The sequence below is a fragment of the Desmodus rotundus genome, chromosome 7 (genome assembly GCF_022682495.2).
Source record: "Desmodus rotundus isolate HL8 chromosome 7, HLdesRot8A.1, whole genome shotgun sequence".
In the NCBI taxonomy this organism is placed as follows: Eukaryota; Metazoa; Chordata; class Mammalia; order Chiroptera; family Phyllostomidae; genus Desmodus; species Desmodus rotundus.
In genome coordinates this window covers 78,102,762-78,124,378 of record NC_071393.1, presented here as the reverse complement: position 1 = coordinate 78,124,378, position 21,617 = coordinate 78,102,762, and the positions used below count along the sequence as shown (strand labels likewise).

The 21,617-nt window shown below is 54.8% G+C and overlaps 1 protein-coding gene across 2 annotated transcripts; it reads left to right on the top strand.

Annotated features, from left to right (window-relative positions):
• Positions 1 to 1,610: 1,610 nt before the first annotated feature.
• SHF (Src homology 2 domain containing F) lies at positions 1,611 to 21,499 on the top strand. Of its 2 annotated transcripts, XM_024567299.4 has the most exons (7): positions 1,611 to 2,147; positions 10,828 to 10,969; positions 13,166 to 13,372; positions 14,830 to 14,970; positions 16,240 to 16,411; positions 16,556 to 16,675; positions 20,195 to 21,499. In XM_024567299.4, the coding sequence occupies exons 1-7, from the start codon at positions 1,647 to 1,649 to the stop codon at positions 20,379 to 20,381; spliced, it is 1,470 nt and encodes a 489-aa protein (XP_024423067.3). In that variant the 5' UTR covers positions 1,611 to 1,646; the 3' UTR covers positions 20,382 to 21,499. The 2 variants fall into 2 exon arrangements, with proteins under 2 accessions (XP_024423067.3, XP_045057957.2); XM_045202022.3 differs by lacking the exon at positions 14,830 to 14,970 and having other exon boundaries at positions 20,195 to 21,493.
• Positions 21,500 to 21,617: the final 118 nt, after the last annotated feature.

Sequence of the window (21,617 nt, the reverse complement as noted above, 5' to 3'; positions counted from 1 at the left end):
GTATTACAGCATTTTAATTATCATTTAAACTCTACCTTTATGATATCCTCGCCTCTCCTAACTTTATTTCCTGCTCTTCCCTACTATGGGTCCTCCCCTTCTTTATGGCCTTCTGGTTCCCATCTCAATGCCTTTGCTCAGCTCATGCTGACCTCCTAGCTCGGAGTGACCTTTCTTTCACTCCTTTGCTTCACATGTCCAAATCCTACTCAGCTTAGGTCTATTTTTACAATGTGCACATGCTATTTTCCCTCCTGAAGCCAGGCGGAATATGAGATATTTCAGGACATCCTACAGCCCTGCTAATCAAAATGTGATGGGGGAACCAGCAGCATCTGTATCAGCTGGGAGTGTATTAGAACTAGAGTTTGGGACCCTACCCAGCTAGACCTTTGGAATCAGAAACTGCAATCGAACAAGTTACCTGGGAGATTCACATGCACATTAAAGTTTGAGAAGCATTGTCTTATAACACCAACTAGAATATACACTAAGCAGAAACTCAAATATTTTGAGATCTGGGGCCCTGGGAATCCTAGGGGTTCTCAGTTTTGCCATCCCATCACACTCTACTCACCCAGCTGTGAGCCCTCTTTCATTCTTTGCTCCCCCACAAGGTAGATGTGAGCCTAGGAGTGAGAAAGACACAGAGGTAGTCCCCAGGGGGATGATGATGAGGTGAAGCTGCTACTTTCCTAGCAGAGCCAAAAGCAAACGTTGGCGTCTGTTTCAGGGCTACAACATTTCTGGGGAGAAATTGGCTTTACTTCTAAGACAAAAATGCCTACTATCCTTTCAGCATCCGAGCCTCAGGATAAGAGATTTGTGATAGACAACAATGAGACTGTTTCTAGACTTGATTTATTGACTTGTCTGTTTCTATTCTGTCACTAACCTGATTGACAATGAAACCTGGGATGTGAATTAAAGTGATTTCTGCGTGTGCGCGCGCTGCTGTCAGGGCCCGGTGGGCCTCCTCGAAGCGGGTGCTCCCGAGAATAAAAGGTGTTTATGCGCGGGCTGTTTGCGTGTGGGGAGGGCGTGCCTCTAGGAAGTTGATTGTGATGGGATGTGTGTTTGTCTGGCTTGGGAAGCAACGTGGGCTCGAGTTTGTGCCGTGCGAACAGTTGGATGGGAGGAGGTAGGTGGGCCTCCCACGAGAGAGGGGGTAGTTACAGACACATCTTAGGAACAGCTCCTTTTCTGGCCCTTCCTAGTTTTTCCTCCTAGGATATTATTTCCCAGTTAGTGGGCCTTGGGAGAGGGTATGCGAGGGGTGGAAGGTGCCCGAGGGCTCCCCTCTCGGCGTCGCGCACGAGCTGGAAGCTGGGGAGGAAGAACTGATGGGGACAGGTGCGCCCCCGCAGGGGCACGCGTGGCGACACGTGGAGGATTCACAGATTCATCCTCAGTCCGGGAATCGCATCCCCTGTCCTGGGGTCGTCTGCTTTACTTCCCGTGAGTGCACGCCGCCCGCGCCCCGCTGCTCCGCAGGGGCCCGGGGAGGTCAGCCTGTGAGGGAGCGGAACCCCGCCCCTCCCTTGTTACTGGCGAGCCCCGCCCCCTCCCGTCGCCCGGCGGAGCTCCGCCCCCGCCCCGCCCCCCGCGCGACCACAGCGCTCCCCCAGCTCAGTCTGGCTGGCCCCATGCTACTGAGCGGAGCCCCGCCGGCGGGCTCCGGCCCGGGGCCGCGGGCTCAGGGGAGCGCGGGGAGCGGCCCGGGGGCGTCGCGCCGGGGTGCTGGGGGTACTGGAGCCGGCCCGGGAGGGGGCGGCAGTGGCGGAGTAGCCAAGTGGCTCCGGGAGCACCTGGGCTTCCGTGGTGGGGGCGGCGGCGGCGGAGGTGGGGGCAAACCGGCTCCCCCGGAGCCGGACTATCGTCCCCCCGTACCCTCTCCCGCCTCACCCCCTGCACCACCCCCGGACATCCTGGCTGCTTACCGACTGCAAAGGGAGCGTGACTTCGAAGACCCCTATTCCGGGGGTCCGTCTGGCTCCGCTGCCCTAGCCACCCCCGCGGTCCCCGGCCCCACGCCGCCCCCGCGCCACGGCTCACCCCCCCACCGCCTTATTCGGGTCGAGACCCCGGGCCCCCCAGCGCCCCCGCCGGAGGAACGGATCTCTGGAACCCCAGGCAGCAGCGACAGGGTGAGTGCCTTGACGGGAGGGGGTGACCAGGGGAGAGGTGGTTGGTGGTCTAGGGCTTTCTAGTGGGACAAAGGTGGCCTGACCTGGGCTGGGCGCTTCGGTGTCACAGTTTCTGGCGGACACGATCTTAGTCCCTGACCCCGGGACTCGGAGTCTTCATCCACCTTTGTTCAGATTCTCGACCTACTAATCTGGGACGCATGCCCCAAACTCTGCTTGTATCCCCTATTATCGTCCCAGGACTTGGAGACCCTCCCCCTCCGGGACTCTGCTCTCCTCATCGCGGCCCCCTGGAGCCTAATCAGTCAGCCTTTTTCTAACGGGATTTGAGTCCCCCACCCCACCCCGCCCTTTATGGCCTTTCTGCCCCCTGGGAGCAGCAGTTCGCTGCCCTTTGATCTCTGACCCCTCCCCCCAGGGCAGAACCAGTACAAAGCTCCACTCCTTCTCGTCCTCTGGGAGCCCAAGCATCCTTCCAGGTGCTGAAGCCACGGGAAGGAGGTGAAGGCTGGGGTTTCTCCCTGTGGACACAACAAGAGCTGGCCTTTGCCTCACCCAGTCAGACTGGAGTGGGTGGACTGTTGTTCTCAGGAAGCCAGGACAGGGAGTATGCAGCTCTGTGCTAAGGATGCTGACCACTGAGGTTCAGGCAGGCCCCCTACTGCACTTCCTCCCTTGTCCCCCCAGGAGTGGGGACAGTCAGTGCTCAGAACCTGTTGCCCAGAAGGGAGTAAGCAGCTGAAACCAGTCCTCTTCTCCTCTTGGCCTCCCACTCCCTTGGTTTATTCTGAGGGTGGCTAGAGCCTTTCATGGATCTGCAGGCTTGGGATAGAGAGGAGAGCCCAGCATTCACTATCCTGAGAACACCCACTGTGCCTCAGAGAGCCCTGGTGGAGAAGCCACTCCCTGCTCAACCTCAGTTTGGCCTATCCCTCCTTGACAGCTGAAAGCCATGCCCTGGACCTTCTAGCCTTAAGTCCTATGATGCTCCGGGCTGCCCTGGCTCTGTTGTCCCTCTTTACTCACCCCTGGGAGCTCAGTTCTGGAGCTTATTCCCCTTTCCTCAGCTTTATTGGATTGGAGAGCAAGCAAAGTTGCTGTCCGAATCCACTGGCTCCAGAGTTGAGGCTTTCAGCCAAGAGAGTACCGTCCTGCCTGATTTCCTGGATGAGAGACATATGTCACGGTCAGAGCAGGAGCCTTAGGAAAGTGAATTATCTTTCCCCCTAGTTCCTGCCATGGGGCAAGGCTGCCCATCCTGGGTTAGGAGCCTTAGTCTGCAGACAGAGGCTGTGCTTTCTTCACATGTCCTTAGTCCTCTTTTTTCCTAATTGTCCCCTACTTTTGAGTGATGTGATGGCGGTGGTGGCAGTAAGGCACAGGGAGCACTAGACCTTGTTCTTACTATTGACCAGTTAATCTCCTCCTCCCTGCCCACAACCCATTGGCATGTGGGCCTGAGCTGCTCCTGGCCCTCTTCCTCTTAGACTACCCACTAAGCTGTGGGCTCCTCAGCTTAGGACAAGGACCATGTTTTCCTCATGTCTGTGGCTTCCAAGTGATTGACACAATGCTTAGCATAAAGAGAGTGCATAACTATATCCTGAATGGTGACTGTCCATTGCCAGGGTGACCCGAGGGTCAGAGAGTCCCCTTATACATTTCCCCACAAAAATCCCACAGTAAAGGGTTGTGCCCACTCAACCATGCACAAACCTACAGCCTCCTCTCACTGAGGTGTCCATACCTCACCCTGTCAGCTCTGTGATCTGTGGGCCATTCAGACCTTGGGGGCCAAGAGGTGTCTGACTCCTTTTTCAGCTGGAGGGACAGGAACAAGATCCAGTAGGATCTCCTAGCAGCCACACAATCTATGGTTTCTTCACTGGGTATGATGAGAAGGACCCGGGACGCCATCCAGGATGGCTCAGGGGCAGGGATGTTGTTTCCATGGACCCTGACGCAGGGCCTCCCACCATTCAGAGAGAGCAGCTCCACCCCTTTCAAAGCAGAGTTTGGGGGACCCCAGAGGCTTCCCTTAGGAAGAGTGCAGACAAGCTACCTGAGCCACTTACCCTAAATCCAACCGTCATCATAGGCCTGCAGAGCTCACACAGGGTTGCTGCCCCTGGACAGCGAGCTGGCCTGGCTCCGGCCCTTGAGGCAGTGCTGAGCCAGTTTTTCTATTTTGTGTGGCTGCTTTCTCCCTACTCTCTGTTCTCCCTCCTCTCAGCCCTGTGGGGCCTCTTGGCTTTTGGGTCACTTCCTGAGGTGAGATGTGGATTGAGGACCAGGATGTGCCTTGGGCTGGTCAATTTCTCTCCTCCTGCAATCCAGTGACTGGTGCTGGGGGTGGAGGGGTGGGGAGGCAGAACCCTCTGTGAGGGGCTGGGTTGTGAGGTTTGATGAAATGGGTGGAAATGCTTCTGTGATGAGCCAGAGAGACTGAGGGGAAATGAGCTCAGTGACTGTGGGGTAGGAGAGAATGGGGACTCAGGACCCATTAGCCTTCTCCCCATGCAGCACTCTGTCTGTTGGTCCACCCTGAGGCCTACTGCTGCAGTTGGCAGGAGTGCCAGGGTGGCCATCTGGGCAGGCCTGGCAGGGCAGGTGTGGAAGCAGCAGGAGCCCCGCCCTGCACAGGATGGGAAGACAGGGACTTGCCATCTGGTCACAGGAAGAGGTCCCTCATGGTGTTGGGCCCTTCCTGGCCTCCAGGCTGTGCTCTGACAGAGGGGTTAGAGAGCTAGGCCTTCCCTTGCTTTGCTCCCTTTTCTCAGACCTTTTCAATAGGAAAAACCTGGTATAGGAAAGGGGGATGGGAATGGGGATGGGAAAGGGCCCCTGATTGGATGAAGCTTTGAGCTGTTTGTGGCCATCTGCGCAGTGTCCTTTGCCTCCATCATGCCAAGGTGTGTGTGTGTGTGTGTGTGAGAGAGAGAGAGAGAGAGAGAGATGTGATGGGAACAATAAGACAGGCACCCTGTATGACATGAAACTAGGGCTCTTGTTCTTAGCTCATGGAGGTGTTTCTGGGGCTCATGAACCTCTAGAAACTATGCACATATTTGGGTACATGAGCATTTTTTTCTGGGAAAAGGCTCACAGCTCTCAGATTCTCACAGGGGTTCACAGGGCCCAAAACATTAAGAACGTAAAAAAAAGAGATGTACCTCATAGATGGTATCCACATGGACTTAGATCCTGCAGCCCAAAATTCAGAATGAGTGAACAGACAGGTAGGAAGAGTATAGTAAAGTGAAGGAGATGTCGGGTGTCTGAAATCAAACAAGACATGCTTGCCCTGGTGTTAGAAGGAGGGGTAGGGGCCCTTCCTTACCCAGTGTTCACTGAGTGTTCATGGATCATTCAGTGACACATTAAGTCACACCTAGGTGCTGAAAGGGACTCACCACTCAGAAGACCTGGTCCTTGACTTTTTGAGTTTGCTTGTTTGTGTTAATTTTCCTTGTTATGACTTCCACAGAGTCTGTAGGTCTGTTTATCTCGCCTCCATACATAGCCTCCAGTGGAAGTAGAGGGAGCAGAAGAGAAGGGTCCAGATGGGACCTTTGTGGACTGGTTAGACCTCTTAACCCTTTGTGGCCTGAGCTGGCTGTGTGTGGTGCTGTTGGTGCTTCCGGGAGGGCCGAGGCCTAAGGTCTGTGGATTGTATGGCAGGCTTGTCCACTCCACCCAGTGCCACCTCCTCACACTGCAGCACTCAGTCCCTCTGGAAGACATCTTTGGCTTTTTGACTTGGCCAGTGACTCAGGGACACTTCAGCCCTGGCATTCTGCCCATTGGGAGTTGGGAACAGCTGGGACCCTATGGACCATGAATAGGAATGGGAGCAGCCAGGTGTGGTCTGGGCTTGGAGGGGCTGCCCGCTGCCCACTCGTTATCCTTATCACAGAACCAGTGTGATATTATGTGACAGCAGAGGCAAGGCCCAATCCCTACATGCAGGCAGCTTATGGTGCCTCCAGAGCCTGGGTCCCAGATGTGGGGCTTCACGACACCGTAAGATGCTTCAGTCTTTTGGAACTTGTTCCGTGTCTGTCGCTGTGAGCTCCTGCAGGGCCCAGGAATTTGGTCTTTTCATGTTTAATAATATGATGGCGGAGCATTTACCATGTGTCTGGTACCATTTTGAAGAGGGTGACGAGCATTAGGCCAATTGATCCTTACAACAACCCTATGAGGAAAATTCAGTTATTACCCCCAGGTTATATACAGGGAGACTGAAGCACGGGAATGTCGATTTCACAGCTTATAAGTAGGAGAGCCTAGGTTGACAGCCAGGCAGCCTGCCTCCAGACTGGCTGCCAGCACCATGCCAGGGGGCCCTTGCACTTATGGAGAGGAGCCCTGCAGAGCAGAGGTGTTCACTCACATTTGCTAATGAACAAGGGGAAGGAGACTCGGAGAAGGAGTGAGGAGTGTGTTCTGGGCACCTGCCACCCAATCTTGATGTAGCCACAGACACACCTTCTAACGGTCTTAAAAGGGTCAGTGGCATTGATTGCATGTCCGTGATGTTGGAATGTTTTACAAGCATGGCATTGCTTTGTAATTAGAAACGATAATAACAAATTTGTTTCATGCGAAGGAATTTCCCTGGCAGATAAAATTGGGACAGGCATTCCAATAAGTGGGAACCAAAAAAAAAAGAAAGTGGGAACAGAGGGTGAAAAACTTTGATCTCAGGGGAGGTAAGTAGTATACCATTCCCCAAACTGATAAACTTTCAATTAAAAAGGATTTCATAGTTAAATACTTTGGACAAATGCTCAATTAAACAAAATTAGACTTCTCTCTTTGCTACAGAACTTCTCAGAGGCTTTAACATGCTAACGTGTATTTGTTGCTACATTTCCCGATTTTCTGGAAAATCTGTGGCAAGGCACTGAGAGTCAGGAGACCTGGGTCCCAGCCTTATCTCTGCTGCTACAAGCTGGACAAGTCCCCAGCCTCTGGGGCCTTACTGCCTGAATATAAGAGATTGTCATCAGGGCTAACATTTGTTGAGCACTGACTCTGGAGTAGCCGCTGGGCCAAGGACTTTTACATCCATTGTCCTCTTCCCAGTCCTCTGAGGTAGGTATTAATACTATCCCCATTTTACAGATAAAAAATCCACAGGCTTCCAGACATTAAATGTAAACTAAAGAAATGGAGAAAGGGGGCAGTAGTAGATTTGGGGGACCATGCAGAGCCAAATCCTAGGATGTCTCTCCCCTTGCTCCCCTTGGATGCACAAGCCCCATGTGGGACGGAGGTCAGGGACTCCCAGCAGGGCCCAGCTGCAGAGTGGAAGGTCGAACCAGATGGTGGGCCTACCGCCACCTCAGGAGAGGCTTGGGCAGGAAGGAGAGTCACGGCCTGACAGCTGCTCCGGGAGGGGCACTGCCCGGTTGGAACAGGCGCAGGAGCCGGCTCCTGGAGGTATGCCCTGCTGGATGATAGAAGGGAGGGCGGTCTGGTTGACAGGAGGTATGGGGACAAGGGGGTCCTCTGAGCAGCAGCTACTTGCATACTAGTTCAGAAATAGTTCAGCATTTTAACAGAGTTGTAACTCTACCAGAGGGTTGTGTCAATATCAGCCCTGGCTTAGTGCCTTCCCTGCTAGTTTCTCCCTTCTGCCCTTGAGCCAGAGGCTTTGATCCCCATTCCAGTGTCAGTTCTGCTCCTACAGCTGCTACTGGTTGGTCGGAGTTCAGATGAATGGGCATCTGTGTCTGGGAGGAGAAGGGGGCCTGTTGAGCCTCCAGAAAATATGCACCGAGCACCCACTGTGTGCCAGGCTCTGGTGGGTGCCCTGTACAACAGCAAGCACATTAGAGTCCAGTGCGAGCCCGTGCACGAAACGAATTGTGGTGAGGCAGAGGTGTCAGAAGCAGCTTTCCCCACTGAGCACCTTCTCGCATGACCTAGAAGCCTCTGGGAAAGCAGGCCTGGCCTGTGACAGGGATCCTTTGTGTCCAGGGCAGGTGACCATCCTGCCTGGCTTCCCAGCAGGTGTCTCTGCTGCTGTTCCCGACCCCCAGCCCTATGGGCGGCTCCTCTGGGCACCCCAGTTCAGGGTGGGCAGGCTGGGCTTCCTGGAACAGGGTGTGGAGCCAGGAATGGAACAGAGAAGCCATTGAGCTGCCCGCAGAGCTGCCACCTGGGCGCCCACAGGCACCGAGGGCTGGCGCTAGGGAGGCCCACGCTGGACTGGGAGGAGTCATAGCTCTAGGCACTGGCCCAGGACTCCAGTGGGAAGGGTGCTGCATGTGGGTCTGACCAGGTGTGGTGAGGGAAGGTCTGGGGGTCTCTGGATTTGGGGAGGGTTGCTTCAGTTTACTGAGCAGTTTCCAGGGTTTCAATCCCCTTGTCTGATCCCCCCGCCCCACCCAGATTTATGCTTCCTCCCTCTTCTGAATGAACAAGAAAATGTACTCCTTTGTCCATCTTCCTGTTTTATGTGAACTAGTTTACTGAGCACTTTTAGGCCCTGAGAATTTAGCAGTAAACATGGTTCCTGCCCTCAGGAAGCTCACAGTCCGCAGGAAAACAGATAATAAAACATGCATTTACTATTCATGTGATATCTCAGCTCCAAGGCACCTAACCAGACCCAGGAAGAGAATGGAAAGGCTTTTTTCTGAAGAAAAAAAAGAATCTGATCCAGGCAGAGGGAAAGCTTTTGAGGTGAGAAAGAAAGCATAGAGTTTTCAGATAAGAAGTGATTTGAGATGGGTGAAGAGAAACCAAAGAGAAAAGTAGAATCTTTAAATCTCTTTAACTGTGGACTTTTTCTTGTAGCCACTGGAGAGCCATCACAAGGTTTAAGGATAGCCTGTTCGTTGATTCAGTCACTGTTGAGTAGCTGCCATGTGTGAGTGCGAGGCGGGGTGCCAGCCGGGCTGGGAACCCAACAGACTGGCTCCAGAGCCCCCTTGGTCAAATGGGTGGGGCCGGTTGGGGGCCTTGCCAGCTGGCCTGGGAGGAAGCAGCCTGGAGAGGGACTGGGTGAGTGGATTTCTGTTCTTTACTCGGAGGAAGGAGGATGAGGGGTGGTGGGCTCCAAGGGAGATAGGCAGTGATCCAGTAGAAACATCTTTCTAGTTCCCACTGGGAGCCGGGTGCTCATTGGAGCTGGAGAGACAAAAATGCTAAAGAGCTCCAGGCTAGTGGATGGTGTGGTGGTGCCAGTCTTCTCGGAAGCAGGCAGAGATCTGAGGGAGGAAAGGAGCTGGGTGGCTTGACTAGAACAAAATGGAATAAGTAGGGAGCTTAAGAACTGAAGGAAGAAATGGTAGGAGCCTCTGGGATGTGCTTCAGAGACCCCGGAGGGGCTAGCAGCAGTCTAAGAACATGAAGACGGCCTGTTCATGGATCCCCCTTTCCACCTCCTCCTTGCTAGGACTCCCAGATCTTCTAACCCAGGGCAGGGAGGTGACCCCTACAGCCTCCCCGCCCAACTGGCTCCCACAGTCCTGATCTGTGGGATCTTGGCCCAGAACCAAAGCCTAGACCAAGAATGGAGGAGAAGCAGGAGTGGCCCCTCCCCATGCTGCTGGCCCCAGAGCCACCTCTTGTCAATGCTTGTCAACCCACTTTCAGTGCTCCCCTGAGGGACTGGCAGCCCTGGGTGGGCTGGGCTCTGTCTCTACCTCAGCCAGTCCACCCCTCCCTGCCCCCCAGGAGCCTGTGCCCAGCTTGGAGAAAGGCTCTATTGTCCTCAGCTGCACCCCGCCCTAAGCACCTTGAACTCCTCTGCAGGGTTTGTGGCTACGGTTCCCTCTGCCTTCACTGGGAGCAGGGACAGAGGGGTGGCTGTGAGCCACTTGTGTGGGAAAAAGTGGGATGTGCAGGGCCAGGGCCAGGCCTTTCCTGTTTCTGTCCTCCAGGAGCCCAGGGGACTTCAGCAGAGCCCAAATCCTGGCTTTCCTTGTGGCTGTCCTAAGGTTGTCTTTGTCCTGGGACAGCCAAGATGCCCACTGGTGGCAGGTTGGCAGCACGATTTTGTACAAAGGGCACAGGTTCCAATCCTAGTTCCTCCATTTGTGCAGAATGGTCTTGGGCATGTTGTTCCCTACCTGCTTTGCGTCTGTACTTCCTTAAAATGGGGATAATACCCACATGGTGATATGATGGGTGTTGTGCAGATAAACCACAGAACTGTGGCATAAAGTGAGACTCAGTCTTTCTGTTCTTGACGGTCAGCAAATATATTGTTGTTCAGCATCAGGTAACATGCTGGTAGGCATGGGCCACGCTGATCTCCAAGTTGCCCACTGTGCCCTGCTCCGTGTTTGAACTTTTCCAGCACCGCTATAACCAGATCTCTGAATTAATCGCCTCCGGGGACTACCTGGTGCAAGCTCTTGCCCTGCCTGGACCCTGACTGAGGCAGGCATTAGGGCCCAGAGCCTCATCCTGGCCACTTAGCCTAGGAGATGGCCCAGAGGCACAAAACCAACAGAAAAGAAAGTACCACTCTTCGGCAACCTAGTGGGAGAGCCCTGCAAGGGAAGTGCCAGAGCTTGTCCCCACCTAAGCTCAGATTCTTCCCTTGGGTACCTGGGGCTTTGGGTCTTAGTCTGTCCAGAACTCTTGCTCCAGTGGATAGAGTGTCTGGGGAGATGCAAAGCTATCTCTCAGATGTCTGAAGCCTGCTTTCTTCCCATAGTTGGCAATCCTAGAAGACTATGCAGACCCGTTTGATGTCCAGGAGACTGGTGACGGCCCAGTAGGAGCTTCAGGAGCCCCAGAGAAAGCCCCAGAAAATGATGGCTATATGGAGCCCTATGAGGCCCAAAAGATGATGGCCGGTAAGTAAGAGAGTCAGGGAGAGGGTCGGTAGAGGTGGGGGGTTGTTCCCTGAGGTGTGAGTATCTGCAAAACGAGCTCTGGCCCCCACAGTCTAAGGACCGATTCCTTGGTCTTTAGAAAATATGGAGAATGCCTTTGCTGGGTCCTCAGGAAAGGTGACCACTGCTTTCAAGACAGTCACTTTGGAGAAGGAGCTGTGATTTGTGGTGCCTGAGACCTGAGTTGGTAGAGAAGGCCACACAACCGAAGGTCAGACAGATGGAAGCATTTGGGATAGTCAGGAAGGGCGAGATAGTGGTGTGGGCCGGGCGTCATTGGGAATAGTGACTCCCAAAAGAGAATCACTAGCTTTAGGGAAGGTGGTGAGTTTGAAACAATATGATGTCAAAGTGAAACCTCTCTATGGCAATTGGAAACACATGACTATAAATGCAGTTGCAAAGGGTTCCATGATATTTGGCAAGTAGTTCAAGGAGTGAGGGCAGGAAGAAATGAGTAAGACCTGGCCCTGGGGACAGAGACTGAGAAAAGATCCAGGGGAAGACCACATGGGGGGTTGGGATCAGAGAGGAGGACGCAGGTGAATCAGTCTAAGCCGAGGCCCTAGGGCGGGATGAAGGAGGGTTTGCTTGGGGCCAATAATCCCAGTGCCAGGCATACAGGAGAGGCCAGATGACAGAGGCCCAGAGGGCAATGGGAGGCCTCGAAGGCTGGAATGAGGTGTTTGGACTTGCTCCAAAGGGGGGAGGGGAGTAATTATGGATTCTTGAGCAAGAAAGGAATAGGACAAATATGGCATTTTAAGGGGATTACAGAGGCTTCAGTGTACAGAACAGACTCAAAGAACTGGGCATTAGAAAGATGACTTAGCAGGCTATTGTGGAAATTACTGAGGCTTTAAGGAACCAATAATTAACACCCCTTTCTTCCCCTCTGGAGCTTGGAAATAATTGAGAAATAAGATCAAGGAAACAGAAAGATGGAGATTACAATGTCAGCGTTATTACTGGTAAAGGTGATTGGAGAACATTACTTAGCTATGTCACCACAGTGGGCTTAATCCTTCACCACAGAATTAAATTTGCCCACTTAGGCTTGGGCGGCATAGGCCAGCTGTAGGGCCCTGCACAGGGACAGGGAGAGAAAGAACCAGAATGTTCTCTCTCTGCAAGGCAGATCAGATAAGGTTCTCTCCCTCCTTGGGAGAGGTGGGTGAGAGCAGAGAGCAGTCAGGAGTGTTATTCCATGGAGCCCATGAAACAGGAGCCTGGAGAATGGAGGTTCACCCTAGCAGTAATCCAGGTGTGGAGAGATGAGGATGAGACTCATCAGGCATTTGCAGTAAACAGATGGGCCCCTGAGAATGAATGAGGGCCGGGACCAAGGAGAGCAGTGTAGTGGACAGAAATGGAGAAAGTGAGAGGGTGGCTACTGTATTTACCACAGAGGGGTGTGGCCTCCTAGGAGGTACACGAGTGCCCTGGAATTGATGAGAACATTTGCACATTTTCCTGGGGAGCTCCACGGCTTTTATCATAGTCTCAGTGGGCTCAGAAATCCTAAAAAGAGAATCACAGAATAGACTAGAAGAGCTTTTCGGGAAAGTGGTGAGTTTGAAACATCAAAGTGATACGTCTTTACGGCAACTGGAAGCATATAGATGCAAAGGGTTCCGTGAGACTGGGTGCGCAGTGCAAGGAGGGAGGCCCGAAGAAATGAATAAGCATGGCTTTGGGAAACAGAGACCGAGGAAGGGTCCAGGGAAAGAGACCAAAAGAGATGATCAGAGGGGAGGACAGTCCACGAAAATGACTTGTCAAAGGGGACAGTTTTAAGGATGGGGTGGTCAGCAGTGTCTGAGCAACACAGAAGGATTTTCAGATTGCACAATGGCAGCCCTTGGGAACATGCAGGTGGGTAGCAAGGAGGAGATGGACTAGGAGAGGACCCTGCCTTGGTTTCCTAAATGTGTAAGCCTCAGCTCCCCAGCCCTTGCTGGCCATTGCAGGACCTTCCCCCTGTCTTTCACTCTGGTGCCTCTCTGCCCCTGCCTCTGTTGGGTCCCTGCTTTTGGAACCCCACAGGTGTTTTGAGGAGCCCGGGATGTGTGCCCCAGAGCCAGCAGCACATCTGGAGGGGCAGGGCCAGGCAGCCCGGGCTGCTGTCACACCTCCTTTCCCGCCTTGCCCCGGCAGAGATCCGGGGCTCCAAGGAGACTGCAGCTCAGCCCCTGCCTCTGTATGACACACCCTATGAGCCAGAGGAGGAGGGGGCCACCCCGGAGGGTGAGGGGGCCCCCTGGCCTCGTGAGTCCCGCCTGCCTGAGGATGACGAGAGGCCCCCTGAGGAGTATGACCAACCCTGGGAGTGGAAGAAGGTGCGGATTTCCAAGGCCTTTGCTGGTGAGTCCTGCGTGGAGATGGCAGGTCTGCTGGGGCCTCTGAGCAGCTTTCTGGGCTCAGGGGAATGGAAGGAGCGGAGCCCTGGGACCAGGGAAGGCCCCAGGGGGCGGGGGGTGGGGGAATGTAGTTGAGACTGCACCACGGAGAGCTGTGAGCTGGCAATGGACACAGTGCTGTGTGCAGGGTCAGGGAATGGGCACAAGAGAAGGATGAAGGTGTCTCCCTGCATCACCACCTCTCAGAGGCCAACAGGCTTGGACCACTTCCATCTTTTGGGGGATTGGGTATATTTAAAAATAAAGAAATTCCAAACAAAATTATAAAACTTGTGGTATATGTTAAATACTTGCACGTAACAAAAGAAGGCATTTAACACTCTAGACAATGCAAATAGCGGCCTGTGTAACCTTTAGAGATACCAGCCCTGAGTTAGAGGGCTGTGTCTTCTAGTGGTCGGCCATGCCAGACCAGGGGGGCCTGCTCCCAGAGGGATTTCTGAGAAGCAGGGACCAGTGGGGAGGGATGCTGTGAGAAATCACCTTTACTGCGTGAGGACAGGTTTCTTCTGTAGCAAGCACCTCGATGGCAGCCCAGGCCAGGAGTCCAACATGGAGAGGTGTGTGTGTGGGTGGTCTGAGTGAGGGGAACAAGAGCGTGGAGTACAAACACAGCTTTAGCTCCTGGATGCTTGATACAGTGAGAACATAAAGTGTTTAAGTGCCATTAGACCTCATTCCCATTCCCATGTCCCCTCACTCCCTCTTGGGCAAGAGGCTCCTCTTGGAGCTGGACCCAGCTCTTTACTCTGTCCTCCCCACCCTGGCAACCAGACTGAGAAACCACAGGTTTCTAATTTGTTGCCTGTAAAGCACGCACCACTGAGGATGGGCCATTTATCTCCAGAAGTCTCCTTGGAGAATCAATACTGTTTGAATTGCTTAATGGGAAAATCTATGGTCGTCATTAGGAAACCTTGTTAGCAGTCCTGGGGCCGCCAGTGGCATCACTCTCCTGATTGTCAGGGCTCAGGATTTAGGGTGTGGGCAAAGGAGGAAGGGAGACAAGGGTGGGGGTGCTGGGAGGCTGAGGAAACCTGGGTGTGGTGCTGGGAGGCATGGGCAGCTGCTTGTCCCTCTTTTCCTCCTTTCCTGGTCCCTCTGGTCCCTGGAGGCTCTTGAGAGGTCAAATGAAGGGGACCCACAGGGCTGACCCTGCGTCCTGCAGTTTGCTACCTGAGCCTCCCACCCATTGTCACCAGCCCATTGTGGTCAGTGGCTCTGCCCAGCCTGCTGAGGGTCTTATTCCCCATTCAGAAGCCACCCCTGCCTCTACTCTGATCCTCCTTTCTAGGCTGTCCTGTTTCCTTGCTCTGGGTTTTGGTGTCTCAACTTCTGCCTCTCTCTGTCTCTGTCTCTGTCCCTGTCTGTCTCCCTTCTCCCTGCTGCTACTGGCTCCAGTTGACATTAAGGTCATCAAAGACCTACCTTGGCCTCCACCGGTGGGACAGCTGGACAGCAGCCCCTCCCTGCCTGATGGGGACAGGGACATCTCCGGTCCAGCCTCACCCCTCCCTGAGCCCAGCCTGGAGGACAGCAGCGGTGGGTTCTGTGGTGGCTTCTGGCCAGGGTGACATGTCCTCTCACCCCTCAGGCCCTGTGGGCTTGGGTTGGAGGAGCTGAAGTGGGATAGGGTTTGGAGAACCCAGGAAGGATCTCCTCTCTTCCTGGAGGAAGAAGGAATGGACAGAGTACACATTCCCCCTTCACCCCCAAAGGTGTCTCCTTGGGGAGATCCCTTCCAATATCTTCCCCACCGTGCCAAAAAAACCAATATTCCAAATTCATTGACCAGAGTCTTCAGCAATGCAAGTAACTCCTGAGGTTGGGGTGATATGGGCTAGCACAGGAAGTGTCTAACTCCTGAGAGGAAAGGAGCTGATCCTCGCATCTGGTATCTGAAAGACAGTAAGGGCTTGAAAGTGCTGCAAGCAGAAAAAAAAAATAGTCAAAATGGGGAGAAAGAAGGCACCAAACACTTCATCCGTGTTCAGTCTTACCCAGAATGTGCATGTGTGTGTCTGTGTGTGCACACAAGGCCTGAGCACCTGTTTGCACATTTGTGCCTGAGTGTGAGTGGGTATTTCATAAATACAGCATGAAGGAGGGTCTCTGTCACCTGCACATATGTGTCTATGCCCGTGTGGCCCTCTGGCTTTCGGCAGTCCCTTGTGCAGGCTTAGCAATGGGAGGTCTGGAAAGGCTGAGCCACCTCCACTGGTCTTGGGCGGTGGGGTGGGGGGTTCAGGGGGGTAGCCTGTGGGCAGCAACCTTGGGGCGGGGGAGGGGTGGACCAGCTGGCGGCTTTGGGTAGGATTAGCCTGTCAGGATGGCACCAAGGGGAATCGGATAATTGTTCTCAGATCAATAAGTCATTTCTACAGAATGGCTTGGCAGGGTGATTTGGAGAACAGTAATGAACTCTGAGGAGGAGGAGAAAGAAACAATATTATCAGCACTGAAGCCACCCTGAGGAGGATGGAATAGGGGAAGGCAGTCAGCTGCTCCAGAGGGAGAAGCTTAAGTGGTTTCTCTTGTTGCTCCTCTCCTCTCCCTTCCCACAGTGTGGGGACTGGCAGGCCCTCTGTGGGACAGGAGGGCTGAGCCCCACACCCACCTCCACCCCTGCCCCCGCCTGGGGAATGGACCCGGAATTCAGCCCCGGAAGCCAGTCAGGCCCATGAGCATGTCCAGCCCTTCCAGAACAAGCCTTTGACTCCTTTTGGCAGGAAATGGGGGTGGGGCACTGGTTGTTCTGTAGGGCTCTACCTCTAGGGTTCTCAGAGTCTGTGACTGGTATGTTCCCCACAGCCCAGTTTGAAGGATCTGAGAAGAGCTGCCTGTCACCTGGCCGGGAGGAGAAGGGGCGTCTACCTCCCCGACTCTCTGCAGGGAACCCCAAGTCACCCAAGCCCCTAAGCATGGAGCCCAGCAGCCCCCTGGGGGAGTGGACAGACCCAGCACTGCCTCTGGAAAACCAGGTGTGAGTGTCTGTGTCCAGCTGGGGACTCTCTTCCCTCCCTTCCCCTCCTAGCACTGGCTCGCCTGTAGAGGACACTCAGAATGGGTGGGCCTGGTCAGCTAGGGACCCAGCAGAAATGCCCCCCTTCCTCTCTCTCATCCTCAGCTGGTACCACGGGGCCATCAGCCGAACAGATGCCGAGAACCTGCTCCGGCTGTGCAAAGAGGCCAGCTACCTGGTGCGCAACAGTGAGACCAGCAAGAATGACTTCTCCCTGTCCCTCAAGTGAGTGGGGCGGGTTGGCAGCTTTAGTAGGATTAGCCTGTCAAGATGGCACCGAGGATAATCAGCGGGAGGACAGCCACCAGGACAGGAGGAGACTCCAGTATTCCCCCCATGTCTGACCACGTTGGGGAGAACCCCATCTCCCAAGGACATTTGCTGACTTGGGGCCAGGCCCTGAGACTCTGGAGCGGTCTGAGCTCAGCCCCTACTCAAGGAGCTCAGAGCTTCTTGGGGGAAAGCTGAGCTAGTGTCCAGCTCAGAAGGGTTCTGTCACTTACTATCTGTGTGGCCTGGGATCCCCTCACTCACGTTTCCTTACTTACAAAGTGAGGTAATAATAATATCTACCTTCTGGGGACAGATTAAATGAAATAATGTATGGGAAGCACTTAGCATGGCGCTGAGCGCTCAATAAATTATCATCGTCATCATTATTCAGGGAAGCCCGAGATATTCTAGAAGCACAGGCAAGGAGAGAGGGACTTTGCCTGAAAGGATCTGTAGGGTGAGGTGGAGGCCGGGTCCTGGGAGGAGAGCAGGGCAGTGGGCACAAAGCTGTTCTTCACTCTGAAGAAGTAGGCAGGAGGCCTGGCTGCTGGTGGCTGACAAGTGAGCTTTAAAGGACCCTGGAACTGGTGGAGAGGCAGGGCCCTCCCTTCCCATCAGCCTTCCTCCCCCGGAGCAGATACACACAGGCCAGCATCGGCCTCCCAGGCTCTCCTGGCAGGATGGCAAATCCTCTCCTTGGCACCCAGAAGCTCCACCTGGGAGAGCCCGCACCCCACAGGGCAGCCTGTCAGAGAGGTGTGTCCATTCGCATCCCTGCAGCAACGTACCACTTGGGGCATCTGTACCACTTCCTACCCCGTTTCCTAGGGACAGTAGAATATAGACATACCCCCACTTCCAACAAAACCAATATATGGAAATTTGGGACTACTACACAGATACATTTGAAGATATTTATTCAGCTTCAGTAAAAGATGATGGGGAAAAAAATGCCAGACTATAGTGACAACCTGGGTTTTATTCTTGGGTTTAATAAAACTAGCTATGTGACCATAGGCAAATCCCTTAATCTCTCTGGGCCTTGTTTCTCTGTTTACAAATGTGTTAATGGTTACCTCTTAGGTTTCTTCCAGCTCTCATACTCTGGGAGTCTGAATTATCATTAAATCATAGGAGCATTAGAGGAAAATTCATTTGTCAAAAATGTGATTTATATAACTTCAGGAATGTGTATGGCTTTAAAAATTACAGTTAAGGTTCTTAGAGCATCTACTATGTGCCAAGTAGCATATACACCCTCTCTAAACAACTACCATCCTGCAAGATCAATCTCTCTTTATAAACAAGAAAACAGATTCAAAGAGGCATGTGACTTGCTCAAGACTACCAGCTATCAAAGTCCCCAAAGCAGTATTTGAACTCGGCTCAATCTGACTCTAATAACCACACTGTTCCATCTGTTCCGTTCCCCAGCTCTAGCCTCCATCAAGTCTGGAACAGTCCGAGGCAAGGGGAGACTGTGGGGGTCTGGCTCCCTGAGCAGAGTGCAGCAGAACACAGCCCTGCCTTAGCCCGGGGAGTACAGCGGGGTAGGCCTGGACGCCAGGCTCCAGCCCAGGCTGATCTGGCCGCCACCAGCAGTCTGCCAGAGCCTCGTTTGCATATAAATGGCTTCTGGGAAATACAATTATGGTTTCTCTTCTGTCTGTAATGGAAGGGCTTTCACTGGTAATTAAACAGCTTCCTCCAAAAGTCAAGCCAGCCCCGGCCCTGCGGCCCAGCTAGTCCCACCCAGGCTCCCTGAGGGTCTGGCAATGGGTTCTGCTGAGTCCTAATGGACCCTCGGGACTTTGTCTCAGGAGGTCAGTTATCCAGACGGAGGCTGAGCTCTCAGTTTCCAACTCTGGTCTCTGGCTGCTTGTTGCCCTTTTTGTCCAGATCTGTCCCTTAAAGAGGGACAGTTTTAGGAGAGGTGATTTTCCCAAGTGGACTGCAGGGAGGGGGCCGTCCCCAAACTGCTAGAGGGCAAGGGAAGGCAGGGCCCATGCTGCTGCCCACAGCCTTGGGTCTGGGTCAGCAAAGGGCAGACAAGGGAAGGGGACCACTTACTGCCTCCCCTCTCCACAGTCCCCAGGCACTATGCATTTTCCTGAGGCCCTTGGCTCCTTTCTCCAGGGCCTGTGTGGTCACTGTCAGCCTCAGTGGTTATCTCAGACCTACAGATGAAGGACGGCCCCACACCCTGACACACACACACCCAGGACTGGGGCCCCCAGCAGGCTCTAGAGGGCACTGTACTCTGGGGGCGGGGGGAGGGAAGGATGGAGGTAAGGGCCTGTGTTTTCCTCCCATCCCTTTCCCCTCATCAGTCACCCCAATCTCCCTGCTTTCTCACTGGCAGGCCTAGTGAAATGGTTTTGGTCAGAGCCCTCTTTGTGCCCAGGCAGGGGAAGCAAGTGAGGAGGTTTGCCAGCTTCACCTCTCAAGAGTGGGGGCCTCACCATGAGTCGGCCTCCTCACCAGTCCTACCTCCCACACCTGCTTCTGAGCCCTGTCCTTGTCCCCAGATAGTCTCTGGCCAGCAGGGCTCCCCCAATCAGCGCTGACCATTTGCCTGTGGGTGAGTTTCAGACCTGGGGCCTGGCCACCCATGCCTGTGGTAGCTCGGACAGATGTCATCGTTCATGCTTGGGTACCACTTTCACACACTCTCTAAGGCCGAGGGTGCCCAGATGTCTGGGAGATAGCCGGAGCCCTGAGTAGGAGGTCCTTGTCTTGTGGGCAGGGCCAGGCACTAATGCTGGTTTCCTGGCCCGGAGACAGGAGAGGCAGAGAAGCGTGTCCTTGCTGAGAAAAGGAATGGGGCTGCATCCTCATCGATGATGTTGGCCCAGGCTGAAGGGCTGGATGAGCGAGCTGGGGGCTTGGCCCAAGGCCCAGTCAGCAGCAGGGTGAAGGGATGTCCCCAGGACAAGGTGGGTGACTATCCCCAGATTTGGGAAGGAGCTTGCCCTCTCCCCTAGCATTTTCAAGAAAGTGCCCCAAACAAGATTCTCTTGGTTGTCACATCTGTCCAGCACTATCCTGCTGAGGGTGTCGTGCAGAGGCAGGAGTGCCCAGGAGCCCCTCACTGGTGTCCCCCCTCAGCGCTCAGGGGGAGGGTGAACTGGTCCGGGCCACATAGGCTGGAAGGCAGGAGTGCCTGGATACCAGGGTTTGGGGTGGGGGCAGGATGTGTTGGTCCCTCCAGTCGCCACCTGCACACACCCTGTACACTCACTAGACATACATTCTTGGCACACCCAATGCCCTTACCACAGAGCCAACACCTACTGTTACCTACTCACAAAACCCCCTCTGCCCCCTCCCTGCTTTCTAGACTGACCTCCACCTTCCCTAGTCACTGCCATTCTCTGCTGGTCTGGAACAAGGCATTTGCTGCCAGGATGGATGAGGGGAGGGGGAATGGAGAGGGCTCCCCCTCACCAGGGTCTCGTCTTCTCTTCCCAGGAGCAGTCAGGGCTTCATGCATATGAAGCTGTCTCGGACCAAGGAAGACAAGTACGTGCTGGGCCAGAACAGCCCGCCATTCAGCAGTGTCCCTGAAATCGTGCACCACTACGCCAGCCGCAAGCTGCCCATTAAGGGGGCTGAGCACATGTCCCTGCTCTACCCCGTGGCCATCCGGACTCTGTAGATCTGAGGCCTGGGCACTGTGACAGATCTGGACCCAGTCCTGTGGCCATCCCCTGGCTACAGGCAGTGGTCCTTCCCGGGCACATGATCTCCCAAGCCTTTCTTCCCCTCTCCCTGGGATGGAGTGGAAGCTGGAGATTCCTTAATTTATTCTAAAGGGGAAAGGGCTGCTGAGGCCTTGGGAGTAAGAGGTGGTCCGGGCTGAGGAGAGAGAAATCCCTGGAGAGAAAGGATAGTCCCCTGGAGGAAGGGGGCTTCAGAACGCTGAGTCTCCTTTAGAGTTTAATATCGGCAGCTCCAGAAGAGCCTTTCTGCCTCTGGGGCAGAGGTGGCGACCCTGTCCCCACCAGCTTCTACTCCCTGGGTCAGTGCGGGGTGGAACAGGATGCGGGCCCATGGGGCGCCCTGACCATCTCTTCGCCTCCATCCCCAATCCACCAGCGGGGCTCAGTCCAGAGTCTGGTGTTGAGCTTGGGGACACGGCGGACCCCTGGGATGGGGATGGCGTTGGGGCAGGGAGAGGCGGGGAAGGGCTGGGGCCTGAGGGAACTTGTGCGGTCCCCGGGCTGCCCCGGCACCCGGCCAGAGGCCATAAATAAACCCAGTGCTGCCAGGCAGAACCGAGTCCGCGCCTCCAGCTGCGCACCCCCCGCTGATGGGGTGAGGAGCCGCAAAGCGAGCACAGATCTGTTTATAAATCAGCTCTGGAGCAGACACAGCCCGGCTGTGAAAAGCGCTTTCGAAGCATCAAGTTCCTTCCTTTGACAAGATGTCAAAACATCCCCCGCGCCCCCGCCTCGGCTGGGGGAGGGGGGTGCCGAGAGCCGGCAGGCCTCTCGGCGCCCCCTCCCTGCGGCGCCAGCAAGCGCGGCTACCTAGGAGCGCGTCCAATTTCCTGCCTACAGCCATTTGTCTGGGAGGAGGGGCGCCGCGGAGAGACAAAGAGGCACTGCGCCAGGCGGGGGTAGTGGGGTGGCTCTGCCACGCAGAAGCTGCGCGCCCGAGGAGCCGGGAAAGCTGGCACAGCCTACTGCATTATCTTTGCATGGGAATCAGGGGTCTGCCGCGCCTCCCTCATTCCCTGAAAGATGGGTTCGGCCCTCGGGGATCCGCAGCCTGTGGGCCTGGGCCCGAGTCCGCCTCCCATCCGTGGCTGCAGCTCGCGGGTGAGGCTGGCAGGGCCGTCCGCGCGCGCCCTCTGCTGGCCGTGCCCCTAACCTCGGGCCCCGGGCGTGGG

Excerpts from the sequence above, each read along its gene's own strand:
- SHF (XM_024567299.4), top strand. The coding sequence starts at position 1,647 with ATGCTACTGAGCGGAGCCCCGCCGGCGGGCTCCGGCCCGGGGCCGCGG. Across the intron at positions 14,971-16,239 it reads CAGCCTGGAGGACAGCAGCG|CCCAGTTTGAAGGATCTGAG; the intron begins GTGGGTTCTGTG and ends TGTTCCCCACAG. Across the intron at positions 16,676-20,194 it reads GACTTCTCCCTGTCCCTCAA|GAGCAGTCAGGGCTTCATGC; the intron begins GTGAGTGGGGCG and ends TTCTCTTCCCAG.